Genomic DNA, 16,672 nt, shown 5'->3' on the forward strand with positions numbered 1-16,672 from the left:
TCACTCTAAAAAAGTTGATTCATCGGGGTCACATTTGAGTGAAACAATTGTCAAAATTTGCAATTCTCATCCCAATTTTTTTTGCCGAAGGCGACCACGATTATGGCAAAAATCTCTAAGCTTGCTTTCCTAGTAGCGCCAAGTTCATCTCTCATAATCTCCGGAACCCTAGACCACCATTCTCCTTCGGGGTACTCAAACGAGCCCACGATCTCAACCAAATTCCTCTTCCATTGGTTACTGCTCCCGTCCACCAGTACATGTTCATAATAGTTTCCAATTGGTTGCAAAGACCTACACGCAGTAGAAAAACCATCATTGCATAGCAAGGCATGGCTTGTAACACATTCTTTAAAAGAACCTCCCTGCTTTTGAAAGGAATTTTGAATTCCAGCTTCTAGCTTCTCACCCGACTTAGAATTTTATCTTTAAGGAATTCCAAAATGTGCTTTTTATTTTGAGTTTTTATTTTTAAAAAAATTATTTTTTGAGTTCTAAAGCATGAATTAAATTTAATAAGTCCTTTTTTGGCTTTGGAGCACCGTTCCCACCCTTTGTGTAGGGCATGTTCAAATTAAATGTTGCATTTATAAATAAACTGAGAATATTTTTTTGAAAGTCAATCTTGCGATTGTATTAATGAATCAAAGCCGAAATAGCGTCAGGTGGGATAGCATCCCAGTACATAGCTTGATCCTGTGTAAATGTTAACGTAGCTAAAGTATGCGCATGTAAATTAACCTGTCTAGAGATGTAATCCAAAGTAATACGATTAAATAAAGACATAAACGTTCTGCACTGGTCAATCGTGACCCCAACGTACAAATGGATCGGCGTGTGATGCTAACATGTGTATAGAGGGCCCGGGGTTTTGTTTCGTGAGGGAATACATAGCGGTTGTAACAAACTTTGCAATTCTCAAAGACAATACCAAGATTGATCAGAGTCGAAAAATTTGAATGATGTTGATCAAGTCAACCATTGAGAATTTGATTTAACCCAATCCAATCGATCAACATTGTTTGCTCCTCCATCACTTTAGGCTAAACTCCTTCTCTATACCCATGACTAAAGCTTCAACATCAAAATCAAAATTATTTAAAGCAGAACTCAACCCTTCACTCAAAGTGACTAATCAAGTCATCAAGTTGACGATAGATCATTTTTATGAATGGGTTAAAACTAGTAACAAACAGACCTTCAAATCCACACATTCAAAAAGATTATATGGGATCTTAGGAAACTAAATAAAGCTTCATTTCATCGATTATAACCCTTTATAGTGGACGCCGATCGAAAAGAAAACATTGATGATGATGATCATTTCTAATGTTTCTTCCTGTTCTGTTAATTTAAGATTCCACAAAGTTAATGATTTCATCCTGCTTCCTTTTCTTTTTGGTAAATTCATATTGAGTTTACTTCACTCATGTATGATAGTCAGTAAACTACTAAAGAGATAAATTGCGCTAAGAAGATGCTATGCGACGAGTTTGATTGAGAGAGTATTTACAATAATCGAACTCGTGACTGTATGAGAACGGCTTACTTTTTCTAGTATTATGTTATGTTCTCACATGGTGATTTGCATTATTCCGTAAGTTGACTCATGTAATTAACCAAACACTTTTAATGGCAAATTATACTCTGGACCCGGATCCACCTTGCAAGGTGGACCCAATTCCAAAACTAACAGTGTCATTAGTGGCACCATTTTCTCACCCAATGATTTTTTATTTTTTTTTATTTTGGGTGAATATAGAGTTCAAAAATTGTGAATATAAATTCAAAAGTTGTGTTTATATTGTTGAATATAGAGTTCTGTTATTGGATTGGTTTTGACACGATTTACCCGTCTTGTGTCCAATCATTATTGCATGGACGGACCATAAATAAAATTTACATTTTTAATATACTAATGGTACATTATTTATGTACGTAAGGTACATTTTTAAAGTACATTTTTAATATATTAGGAGTATATTATTTTATATAACGTACCTTTAGTACAAAAATAATGTACTTTTAATATATTAAAAATGTACCTGATATTCATTGTCCACCTTGTCTCGTACTATGGACCAAATGGTTGTGCCCTAATATGGGCAATATTGGGCCTCCATATCCTGGACATCTTGCTTTTAACAGACCAGAACAAACAAGAATTTCCAAGATTTGCAGTCTTAGAAATGAAGTTTGAGGCATAATCTCAATCAAAAACTCAGTACATACGATAAGCTTCTCTATATGACTGCTGGCAAAGAATTGAATGCACTTTTGTAGTTAATTTGGAAAGCAATTAAGAACATGTTTCCCTTAGAATTCAGGTCTGATCTGATTTCAATTCTCCGGGCAAAACTCGACGAAAACTGGGAATCTTCTCTCCGCACCAAGGCCATAGAGAACAGTCTGTATATGAGCATCGACATCTTCCTTTGTGGTGGAACCTTTAGCCTTTCCGGGCAACACAATCTTGATACCATCATCCTGCGGACACCAGCCGCCGCCTGCACGCGCCGTGGCAGTTGCAGCCACGGCGGCGGCGGCGGCGGCGGCGATGTCTCCACTGATAGTTTTCGCAGTTTTGTGCTTCATGGGCGTAGCCATTGATGGCGGGGTAGTCGAAACAAATGAGTTTATAAAGTCATGTCTTATTCCGAGAAAGATAGGTATGGTAAACCTGTCTAAAGTGGAGGGACAAATTAATGTAATATTTAGATAATTTAAGATATTTTTTTGTGTGATTTATTACCTTCAGAATTTCGGACTGAATTTATAAAGTTATGCATCATACTAATTAATCCTGGGAATGATATACATTGGAGACCTATCTAAAATGGATGAAAAAATTTATGCAATATTTGGATAATTTAAGATATTTTTGGTGTGATTTGCCCCACAAATCCTGTCTGTTGGGTGTGGTCCAGGATGGAAAATTTTACTTTTTGTGGGCAAGATATTTTTGGAGTGATAGAGTTGACTAAATGCAATGGTTGCCAGAGGAGATTTATTTTGGTGTCAGCAAGATAGCAAGATTGATCTCAGCCCTCAAATGGGCAGCAAAATTTTCAAAACATCCTGTTGAGTTTGTCTCATATATGGATTAGGACTATGAGTTTGTCTCATACTAAGAGCAGGAGTGAAACGGGTAGACCGAGTGTACAGGGATTAGATGCCTATAAATATATTGGTTGTATCCCTAAGGGATTGTGTCACCACTATCACTATCACCATCACTATGAATATACGAATTGTTTCACTCCCGTGGATGTAGGCACTTTGCAGAACCATGTAAATCTTGCCTTCTTTACTCTTTCTACCATTGTTATTGTTTCTTGTTCGTATTAATCTCAACAAATTGGTATCAGAGCACTGTTGAGATGGCTCGTTCAAGTACAAATTAAAATTCGAGGTATCAAAGTTTGATGGTACATGAAATTTTGGGTTATGGCAGTCTAGGGTAAAGGATATGTTGAGTTATCTTTTTCTCCTAAAGGGCATATTTGCGAAGATGGAGATAGTCTTTTCTCCTAAAGGGCATATATGTGAAGGTGGAGATGGTGAGATAAGTCTTTTCTCCTAAAGATAATATTCGTCAAGGTGGAGATTTGTTGAGTTATATTTTTCTCCTAAAGAGCATATTCGCCAAGGTGGAGATATTGTTAAGTTTGTCTCATATAGGGATTAGGAATATGAGTTTGTCTCATACTAAGAATAGGAGTGAAATGGGTAGACCCATTGTATAGAGATTAGATGCCTATAAATATATTGGTTGTATTCCTAAGGGGTTGTGTCACCACTATCACCATCACAATGAGTAAGAGTATTGTTTCACTTCCGTGGATGTAGGCACATTGCCGAACCACGTAAATCTTGTTTTCTTTACCTTTCTGCCATTATTATTGTTTCTCTTATTCTTGTTTATCTCAACAAATTGGGAAAAATCAGAGCACGGTTGAGATGGCTCGTTCAAGTACAAAATTCGAGGTATCAAAGTTTGATGGTACATGAAATTTTCGGTTATGGCAGTCTAGGGTAAAGGATTTGTTGGCACAACAGGGTCTTTTGAAAACCTTGAAGGCGGAAAAACCAGTTAATCTGAAAGAGGATGATTGGGAGGAGTTGAAGAAGCAGGAAGCTACGAACGTGGTACATGTTGATGACTATTATTATAATGAAGGTGATGTTTTAGCGGTAACTAGTAACAAGTTCGAACATTGTTTGGACTTGTTGGGCGTTTTTAGATGCTAGATGAGAAGGTGGTGAGGGGCGCTGTGGTGTTGGGCAGCGCGGATACCAGGAGGGGTCGCGGATCTGGTATGAGTCGGGCTTATCATGAGTCACGGCTGGTATGAGCTGGGCTTGTCATGAGTCACAGTTGGTATGGGTCAGTATGGCACTGGTATGGGCTGTGCTTGTCATTAGTCTCGACTGGTATTGGTATGGGCCAGTATGGCACTGGTATGGGTCGGGCTTGGCATGAGTCACGGCTGGTATGGACGGACGCTTCGGGATGAAGCGGTTCGTGGACATGCACTAGGGAACGTTTTGTAACACCCCCGATTTTCAACAACTTTTAAAACTTAATTTAAAGGTATTAACAGTCTAAACATCAACATAAGGAAAGCGGAAGCTAACTAAACAAACCGGAAGGTGCTATGCCACACCTATATCAAACATAGGTGCACAGGAAGATACTACAACTACAGCAGTCTAACAATTCAACTACTTAGGCTCACAGGCCTCAACAACTATTAAGGAAGAGATAAAACTATCTACAGGCCACTAGCGCGCTCTCCAAAGCTACCCAACCTGTAAAGCAACAAATAGAAATGGGACGACGCTCGGTTAGCGAATAATGCTGGTAACCCACCAATACATGTGAAATATCATACATAGGTAAGATATAAGTTTATAAAAACCATTTTCGAAACGGAATACATATATATAAGTCCAAAAACCAAGAGTAATAGTCAACACAAGACTCACCACTCTCAACAACAACACGGGAACACATCCCAAGACCATAAAGAACAACACGACTCACAAGAACGGCTCAAGGCATGATCTATCATCACACAATAGATCAAAACTCAGTACATACGATAAGCTTCTCTATATGACTGCTGGCAAAGAATTGAATGCACTTTTGTAGTTAATTTGGAAAGCAATTAAGAACATGTTTCCCTTAGAATTTAGGTCTGATCTGATTTCAATTCTCCGGGCAAAACTTGACGAAAACTGGGAATCTTCTCTCCGCACCAGGGCCATAGAGAACAGTCTGTATATGAGCATCGACATCTTCCTTTGTGGTGGAACCTTTAGCCTTTCCGGGCAACACAATCTTGATACCATCATCCTGCGGACACCAGCCGCCGCCTGCGCGCGCCGTGGCAGTTGCAGCCACGGCGGCGGCGTCTCCACTGATAGTTTTCGCAGTTTTGTGCTTCATGGGCGTAGTCATTGATGGCGGGGTAGTCGAAACAAATGAGTTTATAAAGTCATGTCTTATCCCGAGAAAGATATGTATGGCAAATCTGTCTAGAATGGAGGGACAGATAAATGTAATATTTAGATAATTTAAGATATTTTTTAGTGTGATTTATCACCTTCATAATTTCGGACCGAGTTTATAATGTCATGCGTCATACTAATTAATCTTGGGAGTGATATACATTGGAGACCTATCTATAAAATGGATGAAATCATTTATGCAATATTTGGATAATTTAAGATATTTTTGGTGAGATTTATTGCCCCACAAATCCTGTCTGATCGGCGTGTGGTTCAGGATAAGAAATTTCGCTTTTTGTGAACAAGATACTTTTAGAGTGATAAAGTTGACTAAATTCAATGGGATTTATTTTGGTGTCAGCAAGATAGCAAGATTGATCTCAGCCCTCAAATGGGCAGCAAAATTTTCAAAACATCCAATTATACTCCTAGTCGTAGGAAGAACCTGGGACTTATGAATTCATTTGACACTTCAAAATTTTCAAAACATTTTGCAGTCCATTTCACTTTCAGAAACAATGATTTCTGAACAAATTTGATATTTGGAAGAGCATACAAAGTTACAAACTTTGTAACAATTGGTATCAGTTAAATATATTCTTTTTATTTGTTCCTTCGATTTTCGAAAAGAACATTTGTGACTGATGATGACAGATCGAATCAGATTGTTACAGTCAAAGAATGTTCCAAATCTCCTATGTGAAGCACATGATGTCCCAGAGCAACTTTCCTGTTGCCAGCCTCATCAACTATGCTCAAATGCTTGCAGACATCCACACTGAACCTCACAGTCCCTTCTTGATTTGGGCTCAAATGCACCTTCTGGAACCCCAGCAGGTGTTTCTGGGGTGCATTGTGAACCCGGGGAGGCGACGAGAACAATAGAACTGTGTGGCTTCCACTCATCTGCCCCACATTCTTGACACTAAGATGAATGTCAAATGCCCCATTGTTGCAGGTGTGGTCTACGGCCTCGATGGACTTGCATTCTGAGGTTCGACAAGCGTGGCCTTCCTCGAGGGGGAGGGAGAGTGTCTCGGGGGCGCCACGTACTAGGTTGTGCTTGAAGGTGGAGTAGCTCAAGCCATATCCGAATTTGAAGACAGTCGGGCCGGTGTAGAATCTGTAAGACCTGCCAGGGTAGCCTGTCTTAGGATCAGGCCTCATTCTCATGTCTGTCATGTTGACACTGTCTACATAGGATTGTGGGTACCATGTCATTGGCAGCCTCCCACCTTAAAAACAAAACAAAAAAACATGTGTCATTTTCTTAGTTCAAAACTTCAAAAATCAAGAAACTTTTATGCATTTTCTTGGAAATGGATTCTCACTTGGATTATAGTACCCAAAAATCACATCGGCAATGGCTGATCCACCCGCCTCACCGGGGAATCCAACCCAAAGAATGCTTGTAACTTTGGGATCATTCACTGCAAATGTTACATCCATGCCACCTGCAGACATTATGACTAGAATGACAGGTCCCTTGGCAACCTTTGCAACCGCGGATACTAAATCAGACTGCTTTCCTGGAAGGGTGATGCTCGTTCTGTCCAACGATTCTCTCTCGATGGATTGGTCAGATCCCACCACCAACACGACAGCATCAGCCTCGGCTGCAATTTTCGTTGCATCATCGACTAGGGCCGTGCCACAGGCTATGTTGTCACAGCCTGGTGAATAAGTTGTTGCAGCTATTGCTGCTAGGCCTTGTAAAGGACTTGTGACCTTACACGGGGCACCTGTGAATTATATTCCATACTTTATAAGCGAAAACGTTGGGGTAATATTCGATATATGCAATGGGGTTATGCCAGAAAACACTATACCTTCATAGTTGCTGAGCATGGTTTTGGTCACATTCCCATTGGGGCCAATTACAGCTAAGGATTTTATAGCAGTGGGGGATAAAGGCAGTGAGCCTGCAGTGTTTTTCAGCAACACAATGCCTTGTCTTGCAGCTTCGCGGGCGAGTTCTTGATTATCTTGGGTGCATACATCTTTGGGACCAAGATTCCCATATAGTTGCTTCCTAGGATCACCATCAAAGAATCCTAGTCTCATCAGAGTGGCAAAATTGTTTGATACAGCTCTGTCGATTTCGGATTCCTTCACAAGGCCTTTGTCCACTGCCCCTTGTGTGTTTTTGCCCAAAAATGACCCACAGTTAAGGTCCACCCCTGTCACATTAAGCCATCACAAAATGTTAGGAATGCTGAGGTTTAAGATTTAACAACATTGTTCTTTAAACATTAAAAATGGTCTCACCTGCATTCAGCCCTAGAGCTGCAGTCTCCTCTGGTGTTTTGGTGTAGTGTTGGGCATTGAAAATCACATCAAATGAGTCACAATCTGTGACAATGTATCTGAAACATTTGGGTAGACTAAGTGTAAGTTTATATCACCTAAATAGTTATTATTAATAGAGGACAACCCCAGTCAAATTGGTAGTCGTTAACTTTGTAATCACAATATTACAAGTTAACTCCCATTGGTAGTTGTCAATTGGCTTTCTTGGTTTGAATCGGTCAGCTATGGATAACCTAAGTTTGTTTATGTCCTTAAAGTCCTTTTGCCAGTTAAGATGTGCACACCCTTAGGTTCAACCCTCACTGGGAGTAGCCTATTGACCTTCTTAGTTTGACTCGGTCAGTTAGTGCACACCCTCAGGTTCAACTCTCACTGAGAGCGTGTCGTCCTATTGGTCTTCTTGATTTGAACCAATTAGTTATAAACAACGACCTACGCTAATTTATCTCCTTCTTACCTTTTTACCGACCAATTACGTAATGGTTGCGAGTTTCCCTACTTAGTAAGATTTATAAATGCTGCAAATTATTACCCATTTAAGTTCCATTTGCCTCTGATCACCCCAGCCAGAAGGTCAGGATCACCACAGGTTGGCTTGCCATTAACCTGGTTGTAAGAACACATCACACTGGCAACGTTTCCGTCGCGAATACACGCCTCGAATGGAGGTTGGAAGGTGTCATCCATGTCTTGTTTTGTCACCTAACCCATCACAAAACAGAGAAAAAATAAAAAATAAAAACATGTTTTTTTTTCCTTAACTTCTGCTAAGAACATATAATGTACAGAAAAACAACATGACAAAATTAAGGAACACCTACCACTGCATTGAAAGTGTATCTCTGAATCCCTTTCCAGTTGTCCACATCATAAGCAGTGTAGTGTTTGCAGCAAGACGCCACTTTGAGCTTCTCCTTGTCACCGTCATCTCTCTGTTGCAGGCCTCTCACATATCCGGCGGCATACTTTCCGGTAAGCGTCGGGTCTTCGCCCGGAGTTTCCTGAGCTCTCCCCCATCTTGGGTCCCGGAAGATGTTCATCGTCGGCGACCAATACGTCAGCCCGGCCAAACCCACATTGTGCATTGCTCGCGCCTCCGTAGACACCACCTGCATGCCATAACAAATGCTAATAAATGTGCAATATTTTTTATACATTAAGTTTTCAATTTAGGTTAGACTAATTTTAAGTTCCCAAATCCTGTCTAAAGTTTTCAATTTATGTCAGATTAATTTTAAATTCTCAAAATCTGTCTAAAGGCTTTGGAGGAAGTAAATCCTAAATCACGCAACCTCAATCAATCAATTTCATTTTTTTTTAATATAGATCTCCCCGTGACTCTCATATCTTATGCTGGAGTAAAAACTTTAAGGGTGACCCTTAAATTATTGAGTTAAAGTCTGTAAGACTGTAATTCTTTTATGAGAAAATCACAACCATTATAAAAGTGTGCACTAGGTGAATCACGTGCTCTAAGAATGTTGGTTGCCTTTAGTGAACGGGTTCAAATAAAAAAAGTCAATAACTCCTCCCATAAAGTTAATTTAGAACATTATTATAAAATCAACGCTTGAATAAATGTGCAATCTTACTAGTTGAGTCTTTTAGTGGAGAAGTGACAAATTGTGTACCTTTCCGATGGTTTCATACAAGGTCTCATTGAAGGAGGCGGCGGTGAGAATAGGGGCGGGGAAGCTGGTGGCGCCGGGGACGAGGCTGGTGAACCTGACGCCGGGGCCGACATAAGAGACGCCATGTAACGCCTCCGACCACCACTCATACTGAGGAATCCCCAGCCGGCTAACACTGCCGGCTTTATTCACCAAGAACGTGATCTTCTCCGACAATGTCAACCTCTTCACCAGATCATCCACCCTCGTCTTCACATCCAACGAGGAATCACAGAAGCTCAGATTCTTCAGCCCCGGATTGGCGTCAACATCGCAGGCAAAAATCGGGACATTCTGAGCAGAACCCAAGATAAAACCACAGGAAATGAAGAGAAGAAGGTGGATAAAACAGGGGAAAGAAACAGAGGAGGCCATTGATGACCTCTCTGAACATACAAAAAGAAACTAAAAAACTATGAATCTGGTTCTTGGAAGACGATGAGGTCTTATTATAAGTTATAACAGTGTGTGGGAAACCTCAAAATGGGCGAAAGAACACAGATGTTGTTTTGTAGCGACCCGTGAGGGACAACTGCAACAAAGTCGTATTACTGTTAAACAAATGCAGAAAAAAAACAGTGAAAATCAAGAGATTCTCTTTCTGGTCCTCAGCTAAATTCAAAGGGGTTTAAATACTGTTCAGGTGACAGCTATATTTTTAAACTGATTTTTAAATTTAACTGGTTGAAATCAGAAAAATAGTAAAAATAATAGTTTAACATTAAATTACAATGGACCTCTGGCAGAATTAACTGTATGAAAATTATATTTTAGGCATTTAGGTATTTCATTGGGACATTATAATCCCAATTTTGATGTATGGAGTAGTATATACGTATGAGACATTTGTGGTTGGTAAGTGGAATGATAAGCAAATTGTGTATTGGCAGCATGCACATTGAGTGGATTGTCAGTGTACACTCCACTTGCATGCAATGAATCAGTGGTTCATTGGATGGGTCTCCCGTGATTATGCGCTGAACTAAATAAGTAGCTGCCGAGCTGAGCTGGCTTTCCCCGCCGATTTTCGGCGCCGTCCACGTTGGATGCTTCACTCGATCTATCACAACGCTCTTCTACGCTCCTTCCTTTTTACTTGCTTAATTAATTCATTCATTTGCATTTTTTTAAAAAAAATCTTTGGACTAAACACCTCCTATATTGCTTTAAAAAAAAAAAAAAAAAAAACCTCCTATATGTTTTTGGGTTTTCTATTTAATACAAGTTTTAACAATGTTTCAATTTTTTTTTTTTAAAGCAAACAAGATTTCATTAATTTAGATTCGAATAAAGAACATTACAAAGGAAGGAAGGAGGGAAAGAGCTCCATTCAATACGATTAGAAATGAGTAAAGCATCCCTAGCAAGCATGTGGCCAGTTTTATTCGCTAATCGTATAACAAACACAAAGCTAACATTACAGAAGTCTTTAGCTAGGTCCCTAATGTCATCGAGAATAAGATCAAAGGAGGAGTGGGAGGATCGGTTTTTAATTATTTTATTTAACAAATTAGTCACCCAACTCGACGCCTAGTCGATCGATCGATCGACTAAAAGCCACCTAACAATGAAATCACCTCAACCTAAAGATGCCTAGCGCTTAGGCAATTGCCTAGACCGATCTTTACAACACCGACTACAATGCCAAAAAAAAAAAAAAAAAAAAAAAAAAAAAAAAAAAAAAACTTAACCTCATTCAATTCACAACATCTTGAAACTAGGGCGGTTAACGAACCAAACATAAACGAACGAAGGTTGTTCGTGTTCGTTTGTTAAGATTTTTGGAGTGTTCGTGTTCATTTGTTAAGGTTTTTTAAAATCATGTTCGTGTTCGTTTGTTAAGCGATCATTAATTAGTGTTTGATAACGTTCACGAACATGTTCATTAACATTAACGAACACGTTCATGAACCCTTAATAACCAAACACATGCACATGTTCATGATCACAATTCGTTCGTGAACAAGAAATAGTCTATATTCACAAACAATAACCAAACAAACAACACAACTATATATATATATATATATATATATATATATATATATATATATATGCTTAACTGCTTGTTCATGAACATTATTAAACGAATACAAACGAATTTGTTCACGAGCTCTTAACAAAGGAACCTACAAATGTTCAGACTATATTCATTTATGAGCCGAGCTCTAAAATTTGTTCATTTATGTTCATTTTCCTTAATAAACGAACATAAACGAACTCTTACCGAACACAAACACGAGTAATTTATCGAAAGTTCAATTCGCTAACACCCCTACTTGCAACAACCACATTCGCAAAAATGTTACTTACTTCTCGGCTTTGCTTCCCAATCCATTGCACCTTTCAACAATTTCCCTTCACGCATCTGGAGAATACTACACATTCCTCCACTTCTTAATCACATTAGACTAAATTTTTATCCTCAAAGAGTCACGGATAAGTTTTTGCCACTATATTGAGACAATAATGGAACAGTACGTCCTGCACTGAATCAAGGTTGGCGTGATTGAAGATTCCAAGCTTTCATTTATACTTGCCTAGCTAATAACTATAACAATCCAACATAATTACTCCCTATAAATAAATACATATATATATATATATAGGATTAATTTGTAGTTGAAGTCGGCTTTGCTCGGCTCTAACCGGTGCCACGCCGAGCCTTACTCAACTTATTAATCATAGGCCAACCTCCAATATTTACAGTGTGGACCATGGTCCAAAATGATGTCGTTGAATATTATAAGTAAAAATAATGTACATTATGTGTTAAAATAATGTACATTATATGTTAGAATAATACGGAGTATATATTATGTGTTAAAATAATGTAAATTACGTGTTAGAATAATGAGACTTTTGGAATAATATAATGTACATTATGAGTTATAAAAATATATGTCGTAGAGGATCGCGTGAAAAAAAAATTTATACAAAATGACATCGTTTTTAAACCGTGATCTACACAACTATGTGTACCACGGTCCACGACTCTACGCAATAACTATTGCATAGTGGTCACGTTTTAGGATTTTCGTTTTGTTATCACTTTATTAGTCAACAAAGTAAAATAAAGTATATACCACATCCCATCTCTTGTGGATCGGATCGTCAGGCCATATATTAAATGTTAAATAGTATCGTCAAATGCTGGATTAAAAAATAATGAATAATTTATCCAAAACGATAAAATTATTGTCATAGTTTATTAATTGCCAGGGTGTTTTTTCTTTTATTATTTATTTTCTAGGAAATGATATTTTGGTAGATATTATAAATTAAAGAATAAGATTAGCTAAAAGTTAATACATATATGAACATGCATCAATTTTTTTTTATATATAATGAGGGAAACTTTATTAATAATGGTTGCCTTCTAACAGGATAGTGTCGGTTGGGTGTCATATATGAGGCACTGAGTTTTGCCCTCCTCTAATAAACAAAAAAAAAATTAAATTAAAAAAGGATTTCCATTCATACTCATTATAAAGATTTTCACAATATACATGTCTCGTGTGATTCCATGTTGCTCCACATGTTAGCTTTCAAACCAAGGATCTTATCCAAACTTGCCCGCATGGGCAACTCAGTTACGATGTTCACTGGGATGAAATTTGAGAACAATTTAATGATCCGAGATCGAGTCTCACCAGCCACAAATGAGGTAAGTAAATGTCTAGCCTCTGTGTTTAGCTTTTCAGCTGAGTTACCATGATTGACATCCTCTCAGATGCAGCGTCAGCAATAACGATGTTTAGTCTCTGTATTCGCTAAGTTATGATTTACATCTTTACAGCTGAGTTTTCAACTGAGTTACCATGATTTACATCATCTCAGATGCTCTGTCAGCTAAAGTGTGGGGGCTCTTGAGATTGGGATTCAATAACCTTTTGAGAATAATAACAATCTTGTTACCATGATTTACATCCTTTCAGATGCTCTGTCAACTAGTACGTAAAGGACTTTTGAGGTTGAGATTCAACAGCCTTTTGGAAACAATAACAATCTTATCCAAAATTGTCCTCATCATCATTGATTAATTGTGATCTCAATTTAAGGTGGTGGGTATACCTAGTAATCACAAGGCCGGATGGGCTAAACTAAACAAAAAAGCTAATAATAATCTCTACCAAGAAACTGATTACCGATGAAAGTCATTATCACAGTACTAATGACCCACAAAGCATTCTATTCTTGATTGATAAGTCATTCCAAAAATCTCCCAATCAAAACCCAACATTTAATCATGGAGCCCCACCACGTAATATGTCGACATCAAATATTCAAATGCAAATGTCTTGTATGTATTGAATATAGTTGTCGACAACATTATACAAAAACCTCAGTCTAAGAAGTGCGACAATTCCGCCGTCTGTACGTCATCCGCCGCGCGGAAGCGACACCGCCGGGCGTCACCGTCGCGGACCCTGCTGACGAAATCTTGGCCGTGGCGGTAGCGGACTACCGGTGCCGGTGCTGCGCTACTACACGGCTACACCTAAATATATAATTAGCTATATATGTTTATAGAATCACACCCCTTTCACCCATGCATATATGCAATATATTTATAAATAACTCGAAATTGAGTCAGGTGGGATAGTATCCTAGTACATAATCAAATCGTGATTAAAAGCCTCAGAAGCTAACATATACACTAAATAATTTTGCGATCTAAGAATAAAATTAACTGAGTAATAAGTAAACATAACTATAGCAGTCCTACAGTCATATATGCAATATATAATATCATTTTTAATGAAAAAAAAAAAACTAATGTCTTGAATTGGAATGGAGTCATATATTTTTCACTCCAAAAGATTTTGTAACCAAATTAAATGATCTAGCTAAATTTGTAATTTTTTAGAAAGTTACTACAAGATTAATTTGTTAGAATAAATCAATGTAGATGTTTGCAAAAGCCCTCAATCAAACCCCACTCTTGTGTAAAGGAGAGGTTCTTTGTAACAGGCTCGACATCGAACTTGTGATATTTTAGTACAAGAGTTATACTTCACCTACTAAGTCACATTTTAAGACAATATTTTTTTTTCTCTAAAAAAAAAAAAAAAAAAAAAAAAAACTGTAGTCTTGACCACTCAATTCAAATCTCAATCACCTGCCACAACCTAAATTATTATTGGACCAACTCTATTATGTATGACTCACATCCGTTAAAATATTAATAAGGGTGTGGTTGGTTCCAAAATAGGAATCAAAATCGGACTGCGAGAATCAAATACTTGGTAATTGGAATCGATTTTAGTGAATATATTTTCCATGTTTGATAGTAGAGTGGAATTAAAATGATTACCCATGAAGTTTGGTTATGTATAACCCAATTAGCGGAATAAAGGTTTTAAATTGAAGAAAATCCAAAGAATTCTAGGTACAAAATCTGACGATATTAGGTAATTAATCCAAAGAATTGAAGAAAATATTTTTAAAAAGAATTCTATGATATTTTTCTTTGTTGAATCCAGCTAGGTAAATCAATCATGTATATATAAATTAACTAATAGTGTAAGTCTTTAATTAGGTGAGAACATGGAAAATGATTTTCAGATTGAAATGTAAGAGATGCCGTACGTACGCGTTAGGTGTTTACAGCCTTACAGGCTTGAGAAGAAGAGAAAGGCAATGTACATATCACATGGCCAAGGAAGAAATTTGAGGTAAAATCATCAAAATTATCTTTGTTTAATTTGGTAGTCTCCATCACTACATTTATTTATTATTATAAAATTATACAGTGTCGATCGATTAGTACCTGTACACTGCACAAAAAAGGGTAGTCAAGTGTTAGAGCATAATTCGTATATGGGGTTTATGCACAACCGTGTACACCTCGAATAATAAATATTGATTTTCAAGGAATTTATCTGATACGTGTATACAGTATACCCTCAACTAGTGATGATTGGTTACGGGTGTGGATGGGAACCAAAGAAAATATTATTATATATATATTTTTGAGTATACTGACTCTGTTACAATGTAGTATCTGAACAAAACTTTATTCTTTTTTTTTTTTTTTGAATGCAAACTTTATTCATTATTACTTATCTTTAATTAAATTTTGTAGTGGTTGGGAAGTGAACTACTTGATCATCATCATTATCATACCCTGCTGGCTTGTTATTGATTGCTTCCCATACGCATATGGACTCAACAGAACCAACCAAAAAAGACACAACATTCAAATATTCAATGATATATATTTATACCTACAAGAATATATCATAGGTAATAAATTGGTGGACAAATCCTAAGGTGCAAGGGATGTGATAAAAGACAAACATAACGTTTGATTAACATCATAGAATTTCATAATCACGATAACGTATTTTCTTTATTACTTATATAATACTACATACTCATCTTAAAAGATAATATGAGCATCATATATCATAAATTAAACATCATAGAATTTCTCTTCTCCTAAATTTGACCTTACATTTAAAAAAGAAACTCAAAGTAAAGTAAACGTTTAGTGTGAGGTTGGTCCAAAATGAGAGGGAGGTAGATGCCTTTCTCAACAAAAGGAAACTAATACATGGACTTCCATTGTATAAAATTATTTTCGTCATGATTTCATTGATAAAAGAGAAAGAAAGTAATAAAAATTGTTAACCTACTATTTTTTTGAAATATATATATGAATCATAATAGATCAACTGATTAAGTAAGCAGAAAGTAAAAAATGAAAGACACTAGAAAAAAAAAAGACTCCCATCCAAATGGGAAAGGGATAAAAGGTGAAAGATGTGCAGCTGTCCCAAGGCCCCATAATGAAGACCTAAGCTTCATGCAACCAAAAGATATTTGAGCAAATGGATAATGGAAATATGGGTTGGAATCAATTAATTATTTGCAAGCTAGGTTGTTGAGAATGACAGATTCAAGAACTTGTCATGATGATGATGATGGGTGCTTAATCTCTTTTCAGCTTCTTTATTCTTCTTTTTGGGGGGGACGAATGTATAGTACGTGAACATAATAATTGAATTGGGTTGGGGGTGCACAAAATTTTGCATGATTTTTACTTGCAGTAGAAGTTACTGCATGCTTTTGGCACCCACTTGCCTTTCCTATTGCTCTCAAACTCACATGACTAACATTTCCATACATAGTAGCAGTCTTCTCACAAAGCCAAAATAAAGAAACATCTTAGT

At 37.3% G+C, this 16,672-nt stretch overlaps 1 protein-coding gene across 1 annotated transcript; it reads right to left on the bottom strand.

The window, feature by feature from the left end:
- Positions 1–5,995: 5,995 nt before the first annotated feature.
- Positions 5,996–10,092, bottom strand: LOC109165712 (beta-xylosidase/alpha-L-arabinofuranosidase 2-like). Its single transcript, XM_019314598.1, has 7 exons — positions 9,456–10,092; positions 8,646–8,933; positions 8,357–8,526; positions 7,783–7,880; positions 7,344–7,694; positions 6,846–7,256; positions 5,996–6,749 (listed from the first exon to the last, which is right to left on the bottom strand). The coding sequence occupies exons 1-7, from the start codon at positions 9,867–9,869 to the stop codon at positions 6,175–6,177; spliced, it is 2,307 nt and encodes a 768-aa protein (XP_019170143.1). The 5' UTR covers positions 9,870–10,092; the 3' UTR covers positions 5,996–6,174.
- Between the last annotated feature and the right edge of the window lie 6,580 nt (positions 10,093–16,672).

The sequence above is a fragment of the Ipomoea nil genome, unplaced genomic scaffold (genome assembly GCF_001879475.1).
Source record: "Ipomoea nil cultivar Tokyo-kokei standard unplaced genomic scaffold, Asagao_1.1 scaffold3069, whole genome shotgun sequence".
In the NCBI taxonomy this organism is placed as follows: domain Eukaryota; kingdom Viridiplantae; phylum Streptophyta; class Magnoliopsida; order Solanales; family Convolvulaceae; genus Ipomoea; species Ipomoea nil.